This window comes from Triticum urartu, chromosome 2, assembly GCF_003073215.2.
Source record: "Triticum urartu cultivar G1812 chromosome 2, Tu2.1, whole genome shotgun sequence".
Taxonomy (NCBI): domain Eukaryota; kingdom Viridiplantae; phylum Streptophyta; class Magnoliopsida; order Poales; family Poaceae; genus Triticum; species Triticum urartu.
Genome location: NC_053023.1, coordinates 56,488,133 through 56,514,900, shown reverse-complemented (window position 1 = coordinate 56,514,900; position 26,768 = coordinate 56,488,133). Strand labels below are relative to the sequence as shown.

At 44.4% G+C, this 26,768-nt stretch overlaps 1 protein-coding gene and 1 long non-coding RNA gene across 2 annotated transcripts; both read right to left on the bottom strand.

Annotated features, from left to right (window-relative positions):
• Positions 1 to 11,412: 11,412 nt before the first annotated feature.
• LOC125535703 lies at positions 11,413 to 14,108 on the bottom strand. Its single transcript, XR_007294776.1, has 2 exons — positions 13,624 to 14,108; positions 11,413 to 11,878 (listed from the first exon to the last, which is right to left on the bottom strand). It is a non-coding gene; the product is annotated as an uncharacterized LOC125535703 (long non-coding RNA).
• A 5,095-nt stretch (positions 14,109 to 19,203) lies between these two features.
• LOC125541002 lies at positions 19,204 to 22,885 on the bottom strand. The gene is made up of 4 exons (XM_048704507.1): positions 22,524 to 22,885; positions 21,000 to 21,978; positions 20,063 to 20,162; positions 19,204 to 19,971 (listed from the first exon to the last, which is right to left on the bottom strand). The coding sequence occupies exons 1-4, from the start codon at positions 22,613 to 22,615 to the stop codon at positions 19,574 to 19,576; spliced, it is 1,569 nt and encodes a 522-aa protein (XP_048560464.1). The 5' UTR covers positions 22,616 to 22,885; the 3' UTR covers positions 19,204 to 19,573.
• Between the last annotated feature and the right edge of the window lie 3,883 nt (positions 22,886 to 26,768).

Here is a 26,768-nt window from a genome sequence, read left to right as displayed (position 1 = left end):
TATTGGACGATGTTATTCGGACACCGGATGAGTTTCGGGGTTCACCGGATAAATATTGGAGTGCCGGGGGGTTATCAGAACCCTCGGGGGAACTAATGGGCCTATATGGGCCTTAGTGGGAAGAGAGGAAGGGCCAGGAGGGGCTGCCCCCTGGGTCAGAATTGGACTAGGGGAAGGGGGCGGCGCACCCCCTTTCCTTCCCTTCCCCATCTTCCTTCCTTCCCCATCTCTTCCTTGTTGGAAACCTACTAGGAATAGGATTCCTATTCCTAGTAGGAATCCTACTTGGGGCGCGCCCCTATAGGGTCGGCCGGCCTCCCCCTTGCTCCTTTATATAACGGGGCAGGGGCACCCTAGAACACACAAGTTGACAGTTGTCTTAGCCGTGTGCGGTGCCCCCCTCCATAGTTTTCCACCTCGGTCATATCGTTGTAGTGCTTAGGTGAAGCCCTCTGTCGGTAACTTCATCATCACCGTCATCACGCCGTCGTGCTGACGAAACTCTCCCTCGGCCTCAACTGGATCATGAGTACGAGGGACGTCACCGAGCTGAACGTGTGCAGATCGCGGAGGTGCTGTGCGTTCGGCACTTGGTCGGTTGGGTCGCGAAGACGTTCGACTACATCAACCGCATTACTTAATGCTTCCGCTTTCGGTCTATGAGGGTACGTGGACACACCCTCCCCTCTCGTTGCTATGCATCTCCTTGATAGATCTTGCATGATCGTAGGAAAAAGTTTGAAATACTGTGTTCCCCAACACTTAGCCTTGATGGAGGCCGCCCATGCCCAGCTCTTGGCGGTCACCACACAAATCGAACGAAGATTCTCCGACAATGGTCGGCAACCCATGGCCGAAGAGCTGGCAATCGCTGAGAGCGTTCGAGCAACCGTCCGTTCCTCTGCCGCATACCTTGCGACGACGGAGTCCGTCCAAGCCCAGATCGCGTCCGCCCACGCCCAGCTCGTGGCGGCCTTTTCCAAAGAGATGGCAGATGCGGATGGTGAGATGCTTGCCGATTATGGTGCGATGGATGCCATGGAGCCCGTTCCCCAGGATACTATCGGGCGCAAGCTGGACATGGAGGCGGCGGCGGAGACCGACGAGCACCAGCCGTAGTAGTACTCTCTGTTTTGTTTAATCAAGAGCGATGGTCTTTAATTTGTTAGAGTAATGTTTAGGTCAGCTAGCTCTGTTTAATTGTTGAACTTGCTCGATTAAGAAGTGTGGGTGTGCTGTAATCTCCTTTGTGTACCCAAATTATGCAATGACATGGATGACCACTGTAACCATGGAAATTCGAACCAAAATTTTTGACGTTCAAACTCATCACACACGGGTTAAGCTATCTGAATCGTTTGTGATGTTCACATATCATACACAGTTCTGAATAAGGGACCATGTCTGATGACCCTTTGCGCGCCAGTTTTTTCGCTGAAGCGATTCCAAATTTTCGGCTTCCGCGGAAATATCTACCTCCCCGCCCCCTCCCCCTTACCAAAAGCCACATTTCCCCTATTTCCGTCTTCCTTTCCAAGTTGAAACCTTCACTCCTTGCTTGCAGCGCCGCCTCCTCGTCGGTGACCCTCCTTCACGCTGCTCGGCCTCGCCTATCCAGGCAGGTAATCCACACCCGACCCCCATCCTCCTCCTCCTTCCACATCCCACATGCCCCGATCGCCGGTGCGAGCGCGACACCTTCCACCCAAATCACCGACCCTCCACCAAATAAGCGCCACCCTAAGCCATGGTGCACGCAGTATAGCCAGGATCTCAAGGAGCATTTGGCAGCGGAGAAGCAAATCACGGTCGCACGCACGGATGAGGTCGCAATGGCTGTCATTCGTGTCGACCCACAAATCTTGGAGGAGCACCTCGTCGTCGAGGCCACCGTTGACGCCTCGTGCGCCGGTGCCGCGACACGGTTGGCTGCTTTAAACGACAGTTCGTGGCGTTTTCTCGAGTCCACCGTCGGTGCCTTCGACAAAGACTACGAGGTGTTTTCTCAGCGTGCATGTGCTTACCTCATCTCGAGGGCCAGCAGGTTGGTGCCCGGCACGGCTCAAGCAACTCACCACTACAACGAGGGCACCCACGATGCGGAGGCCTTGCCCTCTTCCATGTCCAAGGAGCCAATCGTCATCGATATGTCCGACAATGAGAAGTAGCTTGTCTTATTAGCTCACTATAAGGACACATGTTCAGTTTGCTAGCTACTGTCTTTCCTTAACAAATTCTAGTGAATTGTGCTATCTACTTTTACCATGCAATCTTCTGCTATAGTGTATATGTTATATATGTCATGCAATGTGGTGTTCAGTTAACTGCTTGGTTCAATTCTGCAAATGTGATGTTCAATTCTTCAGGGTGCAATATTTCCAAGTTGTTAAGCATGCTTGGTTTGGTTAACTGTCTGATCTTCTATTATGAGTATGTTATATTGTGCAATGTGGTTCTCAGTTAATGTTTGGTTCATTTGTTGTTGTGTTTAGTTAACTGCTTGGTTCAATTCTGCAATGCGATGTTCAATTGTTGTGGTTGCATTCTGTTATTGTATACCACGTGAGGAATAAATCGAATTTGGCTGTACTAGATACATGAGAAACAAATACAATTGCTATATTTCCAAGTTGTTAAGCATGCTTAGTTTGTTTAACTGTCTGATCTTCTATTAGGAATATGTTATATTGTGCAATGTGGTGCTCAGTTAACGTTTGATTCATTTGTTGTGGTGCTTAGTTAACTGCTTGGTTCAATTCTGCAATGCGATGTTCAATTGTTGTGACTGCATTCTGTTATTGTATACCATGTGAGGAATAAATCGAATTTGGCTGCACTTAATACATGAGAAACATATACAAGTGCTATATTTCCTAGTTCTTAATCATGCTTGGTTTGGATAAATGGTTTGTCTATGTGGCTTGAATAAATCTAATGAATCTGCAATGTGCTTATTTTTCATTAACATATTTTACTGATAGCATGCGAACCCTTACTTAACCTGATGACTAACTATCTTATATGTGTTACAGGGAAACAATGAGAAGCACCGAGGTTTACAATCCAGGTTAGCACATGCATGGTTCGTTGTCTAATAGCACATTATTGTGCAATTGCAGGAACCATTCTAATATTTAGGTTTTCAACAATTTGGTCTTGCACATGTAGGTCCTGTTGTCAGAGGTTTTGGCCCACTGTTCGACCCTTTTTGTATATGGGGAAATGAGTTGTCCATGAATATCAATCAAATCAAAAAATTCAGAAAGATTTTTAGAATAAAGAAATTAGTGATAAAAACAACAAGATCTTTATCTGCACAATGAAAAAGATATCAGTTCACTACAAGATGGTACTAACTATTATATCTTGATTTTTTTATTTCTTTGCCCCATTTCCAATATAGAGAAGATACTTATGCACATTCTTGTTTCCAGGCCTTTCCAAAGCAGTTCACTGATGATTACCTCTCAAACCACCTCTATGGTCAAGAGACGAGGAAGGTTTTCATACAACACTCATGGTTCAATATTGAAGTGTTCCTGAAGAGGACGAAGGACGGACGGTCAATCATCCACAGGCACTGGCCTAAAGTTGCAAAGACCTTCAACATGAATGAACGCTCAATATTTGCCTTCCGCTTCAGCAGTTTTCCAGAGGAGATGCATCTGTCTATATGCCGTCTATGATGCTAATTTCGAAAGGTTCTATATGTTGCATGTGAAACTTTGTGCTGGTGCAGTTGTGTAATGGGGTAGCTGAGTGCTGAAGCTATATCATGTTGTACTCTGATGTATTTCAATTATGAAATTATGCTTTTGAAATATAATTATGTGCTTAATATGAATGTCCATTAGATTAATAAATGGATTATTAATAATAGGGAAATTAGCCTGCTAATGGCGAATTAGCCTGCTAATTGGGTTTTGCTATTGCAAACGGTTGTTGAAAAAATACTGTGGGCGATGACCTCAGGAAACGCACACAGTTTTAAGGAATAAACCGTGTTGGATCAATGAACAATCACACACGACTTTCTCTTGAAAACTGTCTGTGTTAGGCCACCTTGCGCAAACGTTTACCACATAAAAACTGTGTGTGATGGATAGCCTTTGCCACACAATTTTTTCTATGAACCGTGTGTGATACATTCAATAACACAAACGATTTAACGGGAAAAATGGTGTGTGATGTACCTGTGAACGGAAACGTTTTCCTTGGAGCGACTGTGTGAAATGTACATACGAACGGAAACGTTTAGCGGGGACTGACTGTGTGGGATGTACTTGCGACCGAAAACAGTTTCACTGTATAATTGTATTTTTTAGCTTTATTGTATGTATTTCCGTATTTGAGCGCTCAGCAATCGCACACGACCTCATTTTGCCGAGCGTGTGTGCCAGGAGGGCATATCCCCGACGGTTTCTGGGTCGTGTGGGAAGGACCTCATATCGCCCACACTCACTAGACGACGGTTCCAAATACCGTCGCGGAAGGGGTTAAAAACCGTTTATATAGGACCGACGCGTACCAGTCTATGATAAATGATGATTTTAATCATTCCAGGGTTCCTTGATTGCCTGCAATGTATTTACAGCGGGGGTGACAGCCATTTAAAGAAATGTTGGCAACATGTGGGAATTGTATCATATATGAACCTTGATTAATTTGTTTATCATGGTTAATGTGATTGTTGATGTTTCTTTGTGTGCAATCAGTCTTTGTGAGGACTCGGGAGATTATCATGGTTAGATATTGTTGGAAACCTTGATTAATTTGTAATGCTGAAGGTGAAATTGGACTCACCCGCTGTGTTATTGCTTGACGAACCATGAGAACATAACACAAAGCTGTTTGCGCTGTAGGTGAACCAGGCAGCAGATACTAGAACATACATTGATGAGCTTGATGGAAACTAATTACTAGCTATTACATGGAGGACCACGCTGAAATGAAACATTACTGGGCAGTGATTGCCGTTCGACGATCTGGAAATGGGTCACAGCAAAATGAGTAAGCCAACGAGGATGATTGTTTGGGGTTGAGTTTCAGTGGTTGTGGACGAAGAGCACGGCGAGGACGACCAGATTGGTAAGGCACATGATGAATATGTTCTTCAGCCAAGCTTGGTTGTCTTCAAGAAGTAAGATGTGGTGGTGGTAAACCGTGGAGTACAAGATCAGGTGTCGGTGCACAGACCGTGGAGTGCAAGAGGTGGTGGTACACCGTGGACTGAATATACCTGTCTTCCCACTTACAGAGCATGCATCCTCCTACATGCAACGAATTTTGTTAGCTGGGATGAGTGCACGGGATGGATTGAAAAATCGATGATGAACTTACACCATGACATGCAGCCATCCATAAGCACCGGCCTCACTCGTGGCTTTCACACTGATGGAGGTGGTGTGGTGTGGCGCTGCGCTGGGACATGTATGAACACATGCTTGTGAACTCTGGACAAACTCTGAGGAATGAAGAGTGAGCACGAACAAGAATGGTTGGGCAGCAGAAACAAGCAAGCTGGAGGTTTAAAACGAGTGAGGGGAGCGTGGTGTAGATAGCCACTGGGACTGACATGTACTCAATACACGTCTCGATTCAATGCATGACGATGCCTTGTGGGCCATCTGCTGGCGAGGTCAGAGATAATAAGCAAGATATACAACTTGTATAGAGTAAATTGCATAAAACCATTACTTTGAAGGCTAGGTTTGTGAAAAACACTAGGATACATTTTCGCTGCAGAAAACACCACATCTCATGTAATGGTCTTGCAAAAACCACTGATCGACGGATCTGGCTCGTTTAAGTGCGTTTATGACAGATGGGTCCCACTTTTCGCTGACGTGGCAAAACATTTTATCAAAAAAAATGCTAGATGGGTAAAAAAGCGAAAACCCCCTCAACAATTTTCCCCTGTGCTACCCATGGTCTTCCCTGTCCGGCGACCACAGTCAGCCACGACGCCCGCCCTTGCCTGGCCCGCCGTGCGCGCCCATACCGGCCTGCCGCGCACGCCCCTGCCCGGCCGGCCGCGCGTGCCCCTGCGCCGCCGTGCTCACCTCCTGCCAGTCGCCCACGCTCCTGGCCGGCTGCGCTCACCTCCTTGCCCCGCTGCGCCCGCCTCTGCCCGGCCGCGCGCCCGCCTCTGCTAGTTCGTGCCCGCCGCCCTGCTCCGCCCGCCACCGCCGCCCTGCTCCGCCCGCGCCCGCTGATCTACAAGCCGCGCCACCGCCGCACTGCTCCACCCATGCCATCCCACACTGCTTCCCCCATCTCCCTAGATAAATCTCGAGCTCGGGAGGACGGCGGCCATGGCGGGAATACGAGGGAGGGTGATGGAGCTCCGCCGCTACTGCTTGCTCCGGTGCGCGCCCCGGCTTCCTCCCTACTCGCGCCCGTGCGCGGCGGCCGTTGCGCTCGCTCCCATGCACCTTCTGTTGCTCAAGTGTACGCGTGTGTACCTCCCTGCTCGCGCTTGTGTTCGGCCGCTGCCGCCGCTGCTCGCGCATGTGCACCTGTGCGGCACAGGTTGGTCGGCAAGGAGGTTGAAGGGCTAGGTGGGCGGCTGCAGGCCCTCACCGGCAGGAGAAAGAGAGCGGAGGGAGGAAGGAGAAGGGAAGAAGGGGAGGGAGCTGATTGCTTTTTTCTATTTGATTTAGGGGTGTCTGTGCAAAATATATGGACTAGTTTCTAAATTTAGACTAAAATTGATCTAGCACGAAATGTTACGCCACGTAGGCAAAAAAAGGGGCCCATCTGTCATAATCTCACTTAACTGAGCCAGATCCGCCGATCAGTGGTTTTTGCAAGACCATTACGCGAGATGTGGTGTTTTCTGCAGCGAAAATGTATCCTAGTGTTTTTCGCAAACCTAGCCCTCAAAGTGGTGGTTTTATGCAATTTACTCACTTGTATACAATCAATGGAATTCATTATACAGGCTTGATGTATTTGAACGGCATGAATCACGTGAAAGCGGGCGGCCGTGATTCCGACCTCGCGTGGATGCATGTCTACTCATGATTTATCGTATATGAAGTTTCTATTCATATGATATTCCTATCTTATGATTTAAAGAAGGCCGCGTCTAAGCACATTTACTGCTAAAAAATAGGGGACGTGGAGTATGTGATCGCGAGCACACAGTCGCTCGCTATCTGGCCCCTTCGTTCCAGCTTTGCGATTCGCTCTATTCAACGCGTTTGGCACAGCGCTGGTCAACCCCGGACAGAAGAATTGTATGCCTGCCTGGTGGGCCATTATTTGGACGGACGTTTGCACGAGGAGGACGGCGAGAGGCAGAGCCGGCGTCCTGATCCGTGGATCGGAATTCTTGCTTTCCGGTGACGACGTGAAGCTCCACAGTAAATACGTAGGTGGTCTGGAGAGGGCGGCTATCTTCCACTTCTCGTCCCTGGATCTTGGGGTCATCAGACCGGCGAAGCGGTGCAGTTAGATCTTGCGATGGAGCGACAGACAAATCCGGCCGAGTTCTTGATGCAGCCCTTAAGCAGGTACGGATCTGGTAGCTCTCGCTGCTTCCCCGCTGCCTTGTAGTTCGGTGTTTGTCGGTGGATCTAAGGGCTCTCCCCCCACATTGTTGGTGCAGCAGAACTCTGCTAGAGGAGATCAACAAAAACAACGGTCACATGAGTCCTCTTCGTTACCCTGTGACGCCGCTGCCGGCTGTTGAGCTTCCCACCACGGCGGCGTTGGGTGCAGACTAGAGGCTGGGGCGCCACCTAGTGGCGCCACCTGAGATGGGCCTATGCGCACTTATCTTGTCTGGGCATTTTCGGCTATCATGTTTGGTCATCAGTATCACTTATGTACATCAATATGGGCGTATGTTGTATTATTTGAGTTCATTAGGATCTATTAGTAGCACATCAATCAAAGTACATATACTATGGTATTTGAGTTCAGAACCATCATAGTCAATGATACGTCTAACAAGGATATATAACAATTAATTCAAAAGGAAAGACAAAGTAGAATTAAGTGCTTCAGTTTGGCCGAAGAAAGGAACCTCATGATGCCACCACGACTAAGGAACCAAATATAAAAGAGCACCTTTCAGAGTACTCCAGAGGCATGGCATCATCCATTTCCACATCAGAATCATGGGAATTCTCCTGATCTTCATTTTGATGTACCCAACACAAATGCTACATGGATTTTAGTCAGCTGCACTCCCCACTACTTCTACACTTCCCCTTTCACACACCGAGGAGCAGAGACTGATGCAAGTTGATCGAACACAGAACAACATATAATTGCCTAGAGACATGCGCTGGACTTGAAAGGCAACATACCTAGCATGCGCATGAAATGTGAGAGTAACAATAAAAAAAACATACTATTTACCAATATGATTATTATTGCATGCCAAAATGGTACGTTTTGATTTACTATTGCATGCCAATATTCTTAATCACTCCGAACAAGTTCAACCTAAACTAAATATCTAAGAGTAAGCTCTGGTTTATGTATTTTACAGAAGTTCAGTTCAGCGAAACTTCGGAAGCAAAGGTGTGAAGCTTTTATCATTCTACTTAAAGGCATTTTGATTGTGCAAAACTTACACTACTACATGAATTACTGACCAACATGAGATGCAAAGTAACAACGACATGATAATTTTTTGAAGGCACTCATATTCTAAAGCATTAAAAGAAGAATTTCAATGCTTTGATTCTGTAAAGAATCAGATCGATCACTCAACAGTTCTATTAGCGCCACTCAAATTATGAGTGCAATGTTGTGTATGTAGCTGAAATTCACCCATCAAAGACAACCTTAATAATAAGCAATGGTTAAAACAAGCAATTGTTGGAGTTAAATGTAATTATATAAGAAGTCACATTTGATAAAAGTTGAGTCACCATGAAGAGAAACAACTGATGTGAACCTCGGGTTGTAAAACAAATAGGATGAGTCGTGTGCTGATTGCAAATAATTGTACTTCTAACCAAATGACCATGCTTCATGAATAGATGACAATATAGTAACAGGAAAGTGAAGGACGGTGAAATTTTGTAAGCTACTAAGGGCATAGGCAAAGCTCACACTCCAGCTTGCACTGCTTGAAGAAATCAACCAAAAGCACCCAGAAAGATAAAGGGCATTGTGTTGTGGCATCCGATGAATGTTGGTAACTGTACCATCACACTAATTTAATCTACAAAATTCATGTCGACATCACTGATCATGATGTATCAGGTTAGGATAAAATCATGGGTTTTTCCAAAAATAAAATAAAACAAGCCCAGTTAGAAAGAAACCATAAGCCTATCAGACAATCAGGCAATTATGTTAGCATGTCAACAATCAGATAGAACAAAACCTATAGTCCTCAATTTTTTCCTTCTAAAAAAATGTGTAATGCTAGAAAAGAGAGTTAAATAAAATGTTACGCGAATCAGCATCCAGAAAATTCATAGAAGCACTGAGGAAAATATGAACAAAATTCATGTGAAAACACCTATACTTTCCCCGAGAGCAAAAATGTGTAATGTTAGAAAAGGGAGTTAAACAAAATGTTAGGAAAATCCGCATCCAGAAAATTCATAGAAGCAATGAAGCAAAGATGAGCGACAAATTTAATCTACACACACACATTCAGGCAAAGAAATTACTTCGATTGAATCCATTCCTTTGCATATATGGCATAAAGGCATCTAAGGAAAAAAAACTTGATGATGTTAGTTTACCTTGCCAAGATCATGTAATCCATCTAACTGAATAAGAAGCTCCGTCAGTGTCCGCTGGATCTCACGGTCGTCACTAGTTCCCTCACTAAATCTTCTCTCACCAATTGCATCGATTTCATCCATGAAGATAATGCATGGCTAGAAATAACAACTTGATGAAAATGAAACAAAATTTGCGAGCACCGTAAATAAACTAAATGGTGATATAAGCTAAAAGATCTCAGAAGTGCACTTTTACATATATGGAGATCAGTTTGATTTCTTCTTCTCAGGAAAAACTGATACTGAAATCTAAATCTTAAATTTTTTCTAGCCATGGATGTAGTCAAGGGGAAGGGGCTTTATAAACTGCCGCACGATATCCAAAACAGGTCCATCTCTGCGAAATGGCATAACTGAATAGTCGACACATAGGACCAGTCCCCGCTGAGTGTGTTTAAGGGTCTGCTGGGTTCCTTTCATAGATACAACACCTGACCCCATATCCGCTTTGCTTTGTGGTGAGTAAAACCCATGACCAAGTACAATCTTGCTCCAGCTAGAAGCCTCACGCACAATGACATCAAGACCCTGTAAGATCTCCCTAGCCACAGGCAGCTCCGAGAGTTGGCTTAGAGGAAGCTGCTTCTTGAACTCTACTGATACAATGTAGGTCTTTGAACGAACTCTGACACGGAATAAACCTTCTGGCAGTTGTGCAACAGTAAATAGGTTTCTCTTTCCATCAGAAGCAACAGCCGATGAAAGCTGCCGAAAGCTGTCATCCTTGAAAAGCTCGGCCTTTGCAGAAAGAAAATCTGCATTGGAGAGCTCATTGCCAGAAACCTTTGAAGATGCTGGATCAAACTTGATATCTATGTCATAGTGAAGAAAGGTTGACAGCTTTGGGTACTTGACTATGAAGTGGTTTACCAAAAGCTGGACCCTGGCTTGACATAATGTTCCACCACCATCAGGTCTTTGCATTGGCACACGTATGCCATTGGGAGACACAGCAACTGGGGGCGCTAATGGTTCTAATTTTGCCACTTCTTTGGAGCTGATGTGTTCTAGTGAAAAAGGAAGATCACTTAGAATTAGAAACAAGGTAAATCTGCACGAGCCAAATACTCAACAAAAATATATTTTTTCCTTCCAGCTTATGTTCTAATACGATTTTTTCCCAAGTCAACATAGGAAAAATTGCTAATCATTCAGAACTTTGGGTAAAATTAAACAGTGTCTGAATCTTCTTAAACTGCAAGCTGGCAAACAAAATAAGGCTACCTGAAATCCTAGTTTTCCCTTTTTCACAAGTGCTCTGTATCCTCTGAAACAAATAACTCTCATGTGGAAACAGTGGAATAAAAATTGCAAATGATTCAAAATTAGTAATTTATGTGTGTGCCTAAACAAGGCATTGCCACAAATTCCTCTCGCTTGTTTTGCATAACAACTATAGTAACAACCTTATCATCCTCAAATTAAATGCTTCCTGCAGATACAAACTTGATACAAGGTCAATCACTAACAAGTAGGAGTATGAGCCAAGATCTAGTGGAGATTATCATTCAGATAGATCTCATCTATAATTACTTGTTTCAATCCATACCTAACACAAAATTATATGAAACCTAAGCTAACTCGAGGAAGAGGATATTATGATATAATCACACAATGCTAGGATGGTACGGAAATTAATCTAGCATCTCAAGGATGAAGAATAGTGCACAAATCTGCAAGGGCCGAACAAAATACAGTGATCGCACTCCCATCATTCTAGTCAACGATGAGAAGTTCCCTGCTATACCATCGGCACAGAGAGATAAGGAACGCCTTGATCAATCGCATAAACAAGTGGAACCATACCGTGTAGACTCAATTCACCATCACAAATCCCTAGATTACTTGACGAACCGTCAAGGTACTGAACATTGCTTAGGAACAGAATATGCTAAGTTAAGCAGGATAGGGGAAAGCCCTTAGCGACGGATCCAGATGAGCCCCCCACCTCCTCGGACTCAACCCTCCTCACCACAGATGCTGGCGCCGGTGCCAGCACCCTCACCGAGGCGTAATCCCCGGGTCCTCCGGCAGGCCCTCTCCCAGGCTGCACCCACGCGTTCCCACCACGCCCACCACCGCCAGGACCACGCCCTTCCAGCCCGCCTCCGCCGTAGCCGCTGTTAAACCAGAATACAATTAGATGACATGACATCTGAGTCAAGGGAACTATCAAAGTCACAGCTTGAATCTCCACACCAGTAGATGCATAACCATCTGCTAACATACGTTTCTAACAGATAATAAGGGAATTAGGTTTAAGACCAATTAGCTTTGCAAAAAAGAAAGGCGGAGCAAAACTTACTTGGTGATCACATGCATAGCCGAACATTTCTCTAATTAAAAGCGCACTTTCTCCGATATATTTGTCAATTATAGCACTTGACACAATCTGGTTTTTAGACAACACATCAGTGTAATGTAATACTCACAGAATGAAAATACCAAGTACCATCAATCAAGTGAAAACCACAGCTCCAAAAAGTCAGCATGAATGTTACTGGACATAGCCCTTGATAATAATGACTTCCCCATAGAGTAGAACGCACTGGAAAAAGTTAAACAAACATACACTGGCTCCCATATATTGATCTTGTATCTGACAAGTGACAATTGGGCATCAACATTGTGGCTGCTGGTGTACCAATTCAGCTTGTAGCTGCCAGCTAATCCCCTGCTGAACGGTTATGCTGTTCTCACTCACGTGCTACGCCTATTCAAACTTGCTTAATTTAATTTGTTAGTACTATGTTAATGTTGACATATTAACTGGCAGAACTCATGTACTAACAGTAAATCCCAGCATACTTGCTTAATTTGCTACTATCCGGACTTGTTCTTTTAGCGAGAGGTCAGGTATCACTTGGAACAACTGAGTTTCTTTTTAATCTTTGTGGACACTACACTTGAACGCAACAACCACCTAATGGTAATGGATATGTCAGGCGGGACGGGCAGCAGCGCACCATCAATAGTTTGGCAGCAAAGTATTTTTGAAACTGTGGTAATTGAAAACCAGAGTATTCTCCTGGATGGGCATTGAATACTACAGTTTTTTAGAACAATGTTTTTCTCAGTTTTACATATGTTTGGTTGGTGCTGTTTTACTAAAATTTTGACCAAGAGTTTTAGCGTGGATGATTGATTGAGTGAGAGTAATTAGCGGCTGCGAACGGCGGTCGGCTGCATGCAGCTGCCATGCACACATCCGCCGGACCTAGATGCTAGGATCTGCAGACTACCCCTGATGCACCTACATGCATGGGCTGCTGTTTCACATAATCCACCTATATATATCCCGCTTGATTCGCTCATGGCGCTGCAGAGAAGAGATAGGACTTGCACGAGACGCCGGCTGGAAGAAGAACCTGAGAGACCTACTACTCGTAAATAGGATGAGATTGGCTATAACCAGGAGTTTATCATATAACTGAAAGTGGGAAAATAGGATCGGATCGCGGCTGATATCCTTATCTCGACGTAGACGGCAACGCCAACTGCAATCTCCCGACGATTTCTCTCCGTTCTGTTTTAAAAAAAGAGATCGGGACCTCTTTTTCAAAAACCACAAAAATACCATGGTTTTTGGCATACTGTGGTTTACAAAACTTCGGTTTTTTCTGATGCCAAACGCAGCTAAGTATTCAAAACCATGGGTTTTTTCAGAAACCACGGTATTCTCAGAAAACTTTGAAAAAACTTTGCTGCCAAACGCAGCCTAAGTTTATTTAACAGAGTAAAATTCAGTCGCAATCAGTCAATCTCAATCAGGTTCAGATTTGGACGCAACCTTGAAACGAAGCCCCAACTGGGAAGAACAAGGTTGCAAGAACAAGCAGATTGACGATGGTTCATGGAAGCTTACCAGGCAGGCAGTCCGCCCGGCGGCTTGAGCAAGTTGTTGCTGGTACCCTACGCGCAGTCGCAGTTCGCACCGGTCAGGGCGCACGGGCACTGACGCGCGCGCCGCCCGCCGCTTCACCACGCCCACGCTGTAGTCGCCACCGATTCACGGCAGGGCAGAGGGGCGTCGACCTCGTCCTCCTCCACATCATCATCGGCGACGCCTTTCCCCTCCTGACCCCAACACCATCATCCCCTCGCCGACTCGTCTCCGTACAGCGACGGCGACTCCGGAGGCTCCGAGACCTGGGACACCGACATGAGTGGCTCGTTGGCACTGGATCTCCACCACCCGACGGCCTTGTGGCAGCTCAGGCGTAGCAGTGGGCCCCGTGCTCCTTCTTCAGAGGGGGGGAGGGGACGGGAGGGAGGGACGGCTGAGGCTCGAGCTTGGGGAGGGGGGAGGGAAACGAAGGGGTGGGGCTCCAAGAAGTCCTCACCTCCAAAGACAACTTGACCGGCGGCACGGGCGGGCTAGACCTCTTCTGTGGTGAGGCCAACGTTGGCGAGGGGATGTTAGAGTTGTGTGGAATATAGTGTACAAGGTAGGTTACAGTTGGACTTGTAGTTGTATTGTGTTTAGATAGGATATGGAGTCGTGTCCAAGTAGGACACTTGTATCCTAGGCCTCTCTTATATAGCGAGGGTAGACACACGATGTAATCTATGCCAACATAATAGTACAGGCGCGCAAGGGGGAGTCGGCGGCGTGTGCCAGCGCCCGGGTGGCCGGTGTGCGGTATTGTGACGGTGTCACGGGGAGGAGCGCCCGTAGTCAGGCCCCAGAGATGTAGCCATATCGGTGAACCTCGTTAACAAATTTCGGTGTCTTGCTGGTGCGATTGCTTGGTCCTTGAAGATCGACGGAGTGCCTCGAATTTATTCTAACATGGGATGTGGTGGCGCGGGACCTTGGAGATATCTCCCCGGCGCGTGGAGCTCGTCCGGCGACGCCATTGAAGATGCCGCTGCCACGACCACCCCGATCTTCCTGCGCTGGACGCCGATCTGGACGAGGACTGAGCTAGGAGGAGGGAAGCAGGAGAGGAGAAGCGGCTGAGCCGGCGGCGCAGGGACCAGAGAGAGAAGGAGGCGATCGAAGAGGGGGGATTGACAGAGTGGCGAAGAAGCGTGCGGGCTAGGTTTACTTTTCTTTTTCTCCCAGCGCTGCACAGTCGCTTGTCTTGTAGCTTGCCGACGTGGCTATCGCGAGGGCTCGTCTTTGATGCGCACCTGAATGGTTTTCACCTCCAAAGACAACTTGACCGGCGGCACGGGCGGGCTAGACCTCTTCTGTGGTGAGGCCAACGTTGGCGAGGGGATGTGGTGGCGCGGGACCTTGGAGATATCTCCCCGGCGCGTGGAGCTCGTCCGGCGACGCCATTGAAGATGCCGCTGCCACGACCACCCCGATCCTCCTGCGCTGGACGCCGATCTGGACGAGAACTGAGCTAGGAGGAGGGAAGCAGGAGAGGAGAAGCGGCTGAGTCGGCGGCGCAGGGACCAGAGAGAGAAGGAGGCGAGCGAAGAGGGGATTGACAGAGTGGCGAAGAAGCGTGCGGGCTAGGTTTACTTTTCTTTTTCTCCCAGCGCTGCACAGTCGCTTGTCTTGTAGCTTGCCGACGTGGCTACCGCGAGGGCTGTCTTTGATGCGCACCTGAATGATTTTAATGTCCAGATGTGTGCTGCTGAATCTGCTCAAGTGGCAGGAAGTGCAGACAAGGCTAGGCTTAGCAACTCCATAGAGCAAATATACCCGAAAACTCCTGGCTGGACTAAAAGGTACATACAGATGATTTGAACTACTTTTAGTTTTGGTTAGGTCAGATAGTTAACAAATTATCTTTTTTTGGGGAGGGCGGTGTTGTGTGAGGAGAAATTACATAGAACTGATAGTAATATTCAGCATGAATATGTCTGAAGCATAGACACAGTGTAGACTTGGGGTCCTGTATGCGTGCTGCTTGTTGGTTCCTGTTCCAAACATACCATGCCTGTGGAGAAAAATTTGATGGTTAATTCATATGGTTCCGTGGTTAAATAAACTATGATGAGTAAACAGACTAAGTATATTTAAGTGCTCACGGTAGTTGTCATGCGATTTTTGGTATGGCCATGTCATAAACAAAAATGCAGTAAAAAGACAGGCAAAAAGTTGTTTGAGCAGAACAAATGAACAGATTCAGTGTGTTATCACATATGTGTTTATTCTGCATGGTTTAAAATAAAATGTGCCTCTGTACCGGTGCCAAATGTCATTTGTTTTGCAGGGTGAGGGTTGGAGCTGCTGCTCTGGGCAGAGCACCATGCCCTGATAGGATATCAGTCCTAGAGAAAACAATCAGGCAGTTTGCCAAAAATAGGTACGAGCTTTGACAAACTTGGAGAGGCGTACGATTTTTACAATTTGTATTCGTGGGAGAACGGATTCGGCGTCATATACGGAAAAAAGAGGCTAAATGTAAATCAGACAAAATGCACGCAAGAGATATTGTGTGGCTGTGAGGTACGGCGGTTTCTGATTAACTATCCTTATTCTGATTTATGACATACTCGGAAATGTGTTGCAACTAACTGAGATAGGTTGATGCTATTATTTACAGGGTAAACCAATAGCTGAAAATACTCGTTCCTGCCGTTGTGAATGCCCTCCACTGATAAGGTTATTGCGGTCGAAGGACAATGGCTCGTACATAGCTGAGCACCGGGACGAGCACAACCATGCAGGGTCCCTTACATATGGACAGGCTCTACACTGGCTATCACACAAGCATATAGATGAGTACAGCAAGGACATCGTGAAGCAGCTGAGGGAGAACAATGTGAACTTTGCAAAGGTGTACAACATCATTGGCACTTTTTTTGGTAGAATGGATAACAGTGTTGCGAAATATGTGTGGTAAAATCAGCTGTGAACAAGCAGAGGGTGATGTGAGAAAAACCATGGAAGTATTCCAGGAGCTATGTTCGAAAGACCCGCAGTTCACTTATCGAGTTCAGGCTGACAAGAATGTTGGATGAGCACTCTAATGTGGGCTACTGGCAACAGCAGGTTGCAGTACACTTTCTTCGGGGATGTTGTGAAATTTGCTACGACCTACAGGACCAATCTCTATGACATGCCGTTCGGTCTTTTTTGTGGGGGTGAACAATCATTTTCAGAGCATTATACTAGCATAGCAGGTGTGTTGGTTCGTGATGAGAAGGTAGAGACGTTTGAGTGGGTTTTTGCAGAGTTTATTAGGATGATGGGTGGGGCTGCACCACAGACAATACTGACAGGTAACGAAAAATATGAATGATTTGGCAATTAGATTTGTTTTTGTTTGTTGGTGTAGTGGCCAATAACTTTGCTATGGATATTTTGCAGACCAAAATCGAGCAATGGAAATAGCTATAAAAAATGTAATGCTGGACACAACGCATCGTTGGTGCAAATGGCATGTGCTGAAAAAGGCAAAAGAGGCTTTAGGCCCATTGTACTAAAAAAAGAGCGACTTCCGTGCTGAGTTTCACAAGGTGGTTAATCATATGCTGACTGTAGATGAGTTTGAGGAAGCTTGGAAATTTATGGTGAAGTACAACCTGAAAAACCACACCTACATGACACAATTGTTTGAGACACCGCACAAGTGGGCGAAGCCTTACTTCACTGGTGTGTTCTTTGCCAAGATGACAAGTACACAGCGGAGTGAAAGCGCTAACCACATGTTGAAGAATTATGTGCCTCCAGGGCTCCAGGCTGCCCCATGCAAAGTCTGTCACGAAGTACATGATGTTGCTCTTTGACAGGGAGTCGCAGGAAAATTATGAGGAGAAAAGAACCTGAATTGTAAGTTATTACCAGGTGATCACTCTTTTTTATGTATTGTCCACTGCATCTCTGACGGATGTAAAAAAAATGCTTGTTTTACAGGGGAGGCCACTTCTCCAGGCAAACATGGCGGTAGAGAGGCATGCCGGCAAGATATATACCAGAGCTTTGTTTGAGCAATTCGAGCATATCCTATATGAGTGTGGTGCATACCAGGTTGAGGAAATTGAAAAAGGTAAAACATATGTTGCAATACATACAGAGGCAGAGCATAGAGAGAAGTGGTGTCGAATTTCATATAGAGTTACAGTCCTGGATGGCGATGATGAATTTGAATGTGGATGTGGTCAATTTGCGCACATGGGCCTGCTATGTAGCCATGTGTTGAAGGTAATCTTAGTCTGTTAATCAATTCAAGAAGAGGATCTTCTTAAATGTTGGATATCACAGTTGGATGGTTTTTTGAAGAGAGCTGAATGTTTTGATGCAGGTGCTGGACTTTATACGCGTTACAGAAATCCCGAAGAAGCACATACTTAAAAGATGGACAAAGAATGCAAGGGATATACTACCGCCTCACCTAGTACCAGAAGGACCATGCACAGCAAAACCCATTTAGCTACAGGCACAATATGTATATGCATGCTATGGAGCTTGTTCGCATGGGTGACTGCTATGCATGTTAGGAAGCATACGACCATCTGATATCTTTGTTCAAGAAATGTGCTGCTGAAATGAAGCCATTTACAGAGGTAAGGGATGGGCTAGGACTTGAAGACAGACTTGCTGATAATGGAGATGTCCCGACCCAGGTTCAGTCTAGAGGCCCGGTCCTCGCTGCAGTAGCTGCCTCACATGGTGATGCGGACGATGATGACAACAATTCAGCAAATGAATCGGCAAACATGCTTGTAGGGTTATTGGCACCAAGCTAAGTGGAAGGATATGGGGCAAGTGAGAAGGCGCCATATGAAGGTCTGGGCAAGTGAACAAGGTTCTGTAGCATATGCCGTCGGCAGGGACACAAACGGACAACTTGCCCTGATCGTGACGATGTTCCGAGACAGCCTAGGAAGCCATCAAGATGCAAGAATTGTGGCACCGAAGAACACCGCCGGAACAATGCCAGAAGGCGGCTGAGCTGAGACTGGAAAATTTCTGAGACTGAAAAATACTTGATGGGCATCCTGTAGTTTGTCAAATGCACCACTTTGTTATGCAAGTTCGAAAATGTGTTGTACCTGTAAAATTTGGATCAGTTCGTCCTATTATATGATCATAAAACATGTGTTGATAGCCTGCCTAAAAATAACTAGCCAATCATCATGGCCAGGGGGCGGTTTTAGCCTTATAAAACTTGCTTGCTGGTGTTACAAAACACTATTCTCCGGGCGAGCTGGTCGAACCCAGCAGAATAAGAAGGGGGATGTGTTGTGCTCAGGAAGATTGGTAGGTCCAACGGTCGGTGGTAATAAATGTGCAGAGCCGGTTCCATTAGTCCAAATCTGTGGGAAAGCTAGCCGACGGAGTTATGACGCCGCCAGCTGACCTATGGGCCATAGCCTAAATAAAGAATTGCAGAACGAAAGATGCACCTGTACAGACGCACAGATCATGACACCAATCCATGGCCCAGATAACGAGATCACTGGTGCTCGCGCTCACATTAGTACTTCCGTGGTAGGAGATACTACATGAAAAGAGATCAGCTTAACAACATTTCTACAACCATTCATACCATTGGGACAAGATAAATTGCACTACAGAATGCCTTGATGATTATATACAGCAGCAAAACTGAACATTCAGTTAGGGGGCAGCAAAATTAAACATTCATCAGGTCAAAAACCCATGGTAACTGAGTACTCAGATAAGGTCCTGGCTGAAAATTAGACATTCAGGTTGTAGGAAGAAGATTTTTCATGAAGAAACATCTTGACCTCAAAGGGGGGCATTCAGATGTACCCAGCTCAGACATTCATTCCCAGATGGCATTCGGCACACAAGACACTGGAGATGTTCAGGTCAACCTCAGCCATACGCCAAAGACTTACTGAAGGATTGCAGCATAAGTATTTACATTTCACTTATCAAGGGCTCAAAAGCAAATTGCTGAAACCACCTCCTCATGGCCACTGTCCTCTGATTTTTGATGCACAACTGTTGCACTCAGGCTGTCATCGACCATTGTTTTTTGTCTCTCAATGGAAATGTCCACCTTGGTCCAACTGTAGAAATCCATGCCGTGTATATTCATCAAGAAGCGTGGGACTTCAGCCCCTGGAAACACCCAGACCCCCTTGACTTTGTACGGCCCTGTTTTGGGACCCATGACAATCATTCGACCAAATGAATAACTGCGACAAGGGTACATGTGCATCATCAGACCACAGGTCTTGTTGACCATCTCATGGGCATGGCAATTACCAATGTCATCATTTCCTTCACATGTCCATACTGAGTGCCTTTTAATTGTGTCACACATATCCCAAAACTCTGCAACATAGGACACACCAGGAGCATAAGAAATAAAGGGCAAGGGAATAATGATAAAGCCGACTTCTTGATTAGCTTGAAAGGAAAGTACCCTTAAGTGCTGGCCCATTTTCTGAATATAAGACTTTCCAGGTATTGAGGACTCCACTTGGAACGAAGAGCTGTTCATTCATCTTATTTCCCATCTTCAACTTCAAACCAACACGAAACAGATGCAAGTCAGAAGAGGGACTGAGAAAGACTCACTCACAAAAGATAATACAAAATCATTTAGACTACTGAAGGTCCCCAACCTCTACCAATGTGCATCCCGATTGCACAAGATTAACTCTAGCATCAACTGATATTTACTAATAGTCAGACAGGGTGTTGAGAACATACAAAATGCAAAACCTGACTGAAAATGGCCAGGCCTCAATGATCACTAAAAGAAACTTAAAAGTTATTCCAGGATAAAGATTGGAGGGAAATGATAAGACTATTCAATTACTTTTGTTTTTATGTGCACTAACTCGCATCATTAACTTCAGCACATGGTAAAAAAGCATATGGGCATAGATAGCCATTTGATATTTGCTTTCTTTTACGCTATGAGGGAGTCTTGCATTGCCATGGCTTATAATCCAGTGTGTCTAGAGGTCATGCTAGCAATTTGAAGGCACCTTCACCCCTCTTTTTCAATAAAAGTGATAAAGCAATTTATCCAAAGATCTATTAAAATGCCAGATGTGACTTTTCACAAGTCGGGGGGGGCGGGGGGGGGGGGGGGGGGGGGGGCAAAATTTTCTGTCAACTTTTAGTATAGCAACACAAATGTACATTTTGAAGGCCTCGTCACACTGCTCTTTCAACAAAAGTGGTCTACAGAAATTTGTTAAAAGTTCTACCAAGACACCAAGATTTCAGGTGAAAAGACAATATATAAAGTGGACTCTTTTGCATGATAAAAATAACTATAAAAAACTGAAAGTAGCAGACTTTAGCATGGCCCTTTGCTTTTTAAATGCAAAGTGTGGAAAGTTCCTTACCCAAGTCAATCTGTTGACGGTGGCTGGATCAAGACGACAAAGGTCATGTTTCCTCAAAACACGCCTTATACAGTTTGTGGGATATGGACAACAGGAGGAGTGTTCCCGGCACAGATACCATTCCAGCGCTAATTTCTTCACATATTTTACTGGTAGAAGGTCAAACAGAAGAGAAAGCAGCCTGTCACCACCTTTCTCCCTCAGAACTTTGTACAGATCCTGCTTGCTGTGAATTTCGAATCCAAGCCTCTCCAACCTGCCAATATAATCCAACGGATGTGCAAGGGCATGTCTAATGCACTCAAGGAAAGCTCTCGAGCTATCTTCGCCGCGTGTTTTAAGGGTTTCGTCAGGGCCAATAAACATAACATAGCACTTTGAAAGTTGATTTAGGAGCATATCGGCTTTCCAACCTTGGCAGTGAACATCCAATTTCTTCAGTATCAGTTCCCTATCTTCTTGAGACATCAAATGCATCACGGTATGGAAGGCATCCAGAAAAGCGAGAGACCAAAGATGAGTTGGAACGAGGCATGGATCTACCATAATAGCATAACCTTTATCTGTCGTGGGGTTTTTCAGCTTCTCGATCAACTTGCTGAACTGCTCAGGAATAACTCCCCCGAAGTGCAGAAGGCAGAACTCTGCAAAGACACCTAGCTCATAAAAATCATGCATTGTGTCATATTCCGAGGCCTTCTTAATAATTGGAGTGCCATTTGCCACCTCAAATCCGCCAAAGGCATTCACTCTCCAGCTTCTCAGGTCCAAAGGATGCCTAAATGCAAACTTTCCCTTTCTGCTCTTGAAGATTGACACGATTGCGGTACCCAGCGCATGACGAAATGAATCCGACACGATTGACGATTCAGTTTTATCACCATACAGCACAACCTTCTCCACAGGTCTGTGTTTGGTGAGGTAATCATGAGGGTCTCTGGTCTTCAGCTTATGGTTGACTAAGGCAGCATTAGAGAAACTGCATAAGCAAAACACCCGTGAGTTAAAACTGGCTTGAAATCAACTTTAGACTTAAATTTTCAGACCCAGTCAACTAACTTAATACTGAAATGACAACACTTGATAAGACAATGTCACAAGCAACACTAACTTGGGTATTATTCAACTAACTTGACAACAGTGTCTCTCGTTTGAGAGAACTTCCCATATATCAGCAAGTCCTATTAGCAGCAGCAGCAGCAGCAGCAGGATACGAAATAATACAGACCAGATATGAGGAGTGGGCAACAGAGAAAACTGAATAGGATAAGTAAAGTTTGAACATCATAAATAACAACAACAGTACAACACCTTCACTCAACCAAACAGAAAATCAACATCATTCAGCTTGCATTATACTACCACATTCTTCCATGGACATCATGACTGACAGAACAAATTGAAAAGCTGGTCACAGCTCCATCACATTCAGCACAATGAACAGGGCACATTAAAAACGCAGCGCTAAGGCCACAGCAGGTAGAGAAGTAAATCTGTGAACGATTACCGCTCCATAATTCTTACCACGAGTTGTCATCAGGAGGATGTAGACCCGGCTGCCCAAGAGGAGGTATCGGCTGCTCAGAAGAACTGGATGATGCGGGCTCTGATCCCATGGCGCGGACGTGCGCACCAAATGCAGCCCTCGGGCTTGCAGACCCGCGATCCCCAGTGGGATTGCCCCAGATCCATGTTGCGGCGGCTGGGGCCGAGATGGTTCAGGTGCCCCCGAGGACGGCAGCACTGACCCGAAAGCCCGGATCAGCAACAGAAGTGCCGTGGTAGACCTCCCAGCCCGGCAATGCCCCGGCGTGTTCGCCGCCGCAAACCTCATCTTCCGCCGGAACAGATGGAGCGCGGTGGGTTTCGGCAGGGTTTCGGGTCGATTCTGCGGCAGGGCTTGAGGGTAAAAGAGGAAAAGAAGATATGCTTAGGTTTTGGGCGTATGCAATATTTTTTTAATCATTTTTAGCTGCTTTAAAAGGGATGTGGTAACTGGCGAACATTCGCTGGGGGCCCAATCCTAGCGAACGCGCTATGTCCCGTCAGATTCATTTGCACGAATCATGAAGCTGGATCGGAGGCATGTCGGATTTTGAAACTGGTTTGCTGTACAATGAAAGCCAGTGAACGCATCTATATACCTACTAATAAAGTAAGGTGCGTTTCTCCAATTTTTTCATCCGTTCATCGTCAAAAAGTTTTTCGTTCTATCGGAAGTGATACTAAACTTTTGTGCATCTTTCCGCTAGAAAAGAAAAAAAATTATCCAGAATACCGTCATTGGGCCGCGTGCGCTCCGGCCCAACGAGCCCAGCCAATTTATTGTTGCCCACACCGTTGGGAAGCCTTATTTGTCGCATGGGGCGAGGAATAGTTAAAGTTTCGCACAGGGCGCCTTAGACTGGGCCGGCCCGTTTCCCCTTTTTCGTTGTTCTACTTCTATTTATCTTTTTATATTCCTTTCTATTTCTCTTTTATATTTTTCCTTTTTTCCGTATTGTTTAATTATTTTTTATGAAGTAAAAATTTACAATAATATTTAGAATTTCAATATTTTTAAAATATTCAAATAATGGTCAGAATTCTAAAATTTGCTTCTATATTGAATAATGCTCGAAACTTTTAAAATTTCCCGTTTCCAAATCTTCCCAATATTCAAAAAATGATCTCCTTTTTAAAAATTACCTTTTCTTTTTCAAAAAATCATCAAGATTTACTTATAAAAATTACATTTTATAAAATGTTCCATATTTTAAACAATTCTTGTTTTAGTGAAATGTAAAGTTCCCTTAAAACAATTCAAAAAATAAAAAAATATTTGTGTTTTTGTAAAATGTACATGTTTTCGAAATATTGTTTGTGAATCTCAAAAACTGTTCATGCTTCTAATTGTGTTCGTGATTTTCCTACGATATTGGAATTTGCAAAAACAATGTTCGCATATTTCTAAAATTGTCCAGGATTTTTTAATGTTTCCTAGAATATTCACCAAATCATATTTTTTGAATGTTCAAAATAATCAAAAATATTTCTGATGTGACACTATAGTATTTTCTTAAATATTCGCGTTGACTATTAGTTAGCAGTGCGCATTCGTTCTTTGCTGGTTAACTATAAATGAAAGAAATTGTGGATACGTGCCAATAAATTATGTTATTTGGCTTTAGTTAGAGCAAAATTATGGGCACTTGAGCACTAAAAAATCAAAGAGAATAAAACCTAAAAAAGAAGGGACATTCATGCCTGATTATGCTCATGAAACGGTATTTATGCGCTCCAATTAATAATCCACCCAGTTACGCCGTCGTAGCATAGAGTGGTCGAAGTAATCATGTCCCGAAGGTTGCTGCTCAGCAACCAAATGAGGAGGCAGGCACAACCCCGAGACGGAGGCAGACCCGGAGGAAAAAAGGCATGAGTTGGGTGCTCGCCACCACGCCGACCAACCCAGTCACTATCAATATTTCGCGTGTCAAACATGTCCAGCGAGAAGACCATAACTTCTTGCCATGTCGCCTACCATTGTCGAGACCATTTTTTAGATGACACATCAATTATTTTTCCCATTGCTTCTCGCAAAAAAATATCCCTCCCATTGCAACGCACGGGCATATGTGCTAGTGACTATTAAAAACATTTGACTTACCATAATGGCTAGCGATACGCTGCTTCAACCAGGCGACCTCCGATCAAATTACAGTCTTCCGCTTTTTTTTCTTCTTTTTTCAACAGATGGCAATTTTACTAGAATTTTTTTACATGGCAGTTTATAAATTTCTAAACTATGTCATATGGCGATTTAAACATTTACCCCCTTTTTGTTTTTTGTTTTGACAAGTCAAGTTTTGTTTTTCTACATGACATTTTTTTATTATGAAGAGATGGCATTTTTTATTTATTAAGAGATGGCGTTTCTATATTAAGAGATGACTCTTTTTTTTGTTACTAAGAGATGGCATTTTTGTTTATTAAGAGATGGCATGTCATTTCATATTAAGAAATGGCATTTTTAATTCAGATATGGCATTTTCTATTAGTACGGGATGGCATTTTTTGTTTATTAAGCGACGGCATTTTTTGTTGATTAAGATATGTCATTTCTATTATCGAGGAATGGCATTTTTTATTATTAAGAGATGGCATTTTTGTTTATTATTAAGAGATGCCATTTTTTATTATTGTGATATGGCATTGTTTGTATATTAAGAGATGACATTTTTGGTTTATTAAGAGATGAAGTTTTTTATCATGACATTCTTCTTCTTCTTTTTCTTTACATGGCAACTCAAATTATAGGCCATGGCAAGTTTAAATATATTTTTAACATCCATGGTTGTTATTAGAGGATGATATTTTTCACAAATTAAGAACATGCCATTTTCAATAGTTAGGCCCCACTGTTTTTATTAAGAAAATGTTTTTTGGTTCATAGCACTTATTTATATAAAAGAGAATGGTTAACTAGCCTTTTGGGTCAATCGGGGACGCCCTGGCCCATGAGCTCATATGCCTGATATAGTACTATGACTCCATTAGACTAAGCTCTGGGCCATTGATTTGTTCTTCATCCTACGATCCACTGACCTCTTCCTTTCCTTTTGTGAAATCACTACACATACTAAGAGCATTTCCAACAGCAGCCGCAAATTTTCTCCCGCATCTGTCCACGGATGGGGTGGCCAGTCCGTGGACACGAATGCGGGAGGCCGCTGATGACCCACAAGTATAAGGAATCAATGTAGTTCTTTCGATAAGAGTGTCAAACTTAATGAGGAGCAGAAGGAAACAACAAGTGGTTTTCAATAAGGTATTCTCTGCAAATGTTGTAGGTAACGATGATAGGTAATTTTGTAGCAAGATAATTCGTAACGGGTAACAAGTGCTACCTCTTGAGCATGCGTTGGTTTTTCCTTAAAGAGAAAAGGGTGATGCAGCAAAGTAGCGTAAGTATTTCCCTCATTTTTTGAGAACCAAGGTATCAATCCAGTAGGAGACTACACGCAAGTCACCTAGTACCTGCACAAACAATCAAGAACCTTGCAACCAACGTGATAAAGGGGTTGTCAATCCCTTCATGGCCACTTGCAAAAGTGAGATATGATAAAGATAATAAGATAAATATTTTTGGTATTTTTGTTGTATAGATTTGAAAATAAAGATTGCAAAATAAATAGTAAACTAGAATTATAGATCGGAAACTTATACGATGTGAAGTAGACCCGGGGGCCATAGGCTTCACTAGTGGCTTCTCTCATGATAGCATATATTATGGTGGGTGAACAAATTACTGCCGAGCAATTGATAGAAAAGCGCATAGTTATGATGATATCTAAGGCAATGATCATGAATATAGGCATCACGTCCGTGTCAAGTAGACCGAAACGATTCTGCATCTACTACTATTAGTCCACACATCGACCGCTATCCAGCATGCATCTAAAGTATTAATTTCATAAGAACGGAGTAACGCATTAGGGAAGATGACATGATGTAGAGGGATAAAATCAAGCAATATGATATAAACCCCATCTTTTTATCCTCGATGACAACAATATAATACGTGCCTTGCTGCCCCTGCTGTCACTGGGATAGGACACCGCAAGATTAAACCCAAAGCTAGGCACTTCTCCCATTGCAAGAAAGATCAATCTAGTAGGCCAAACTAAATCGATAATTCGAAGAGACTTGCAAAGATATCAAATCATGCATATAAGAATTCAGAGAAGAACAAAATAATATTCATAGATAATCAAATTCATAAACCCA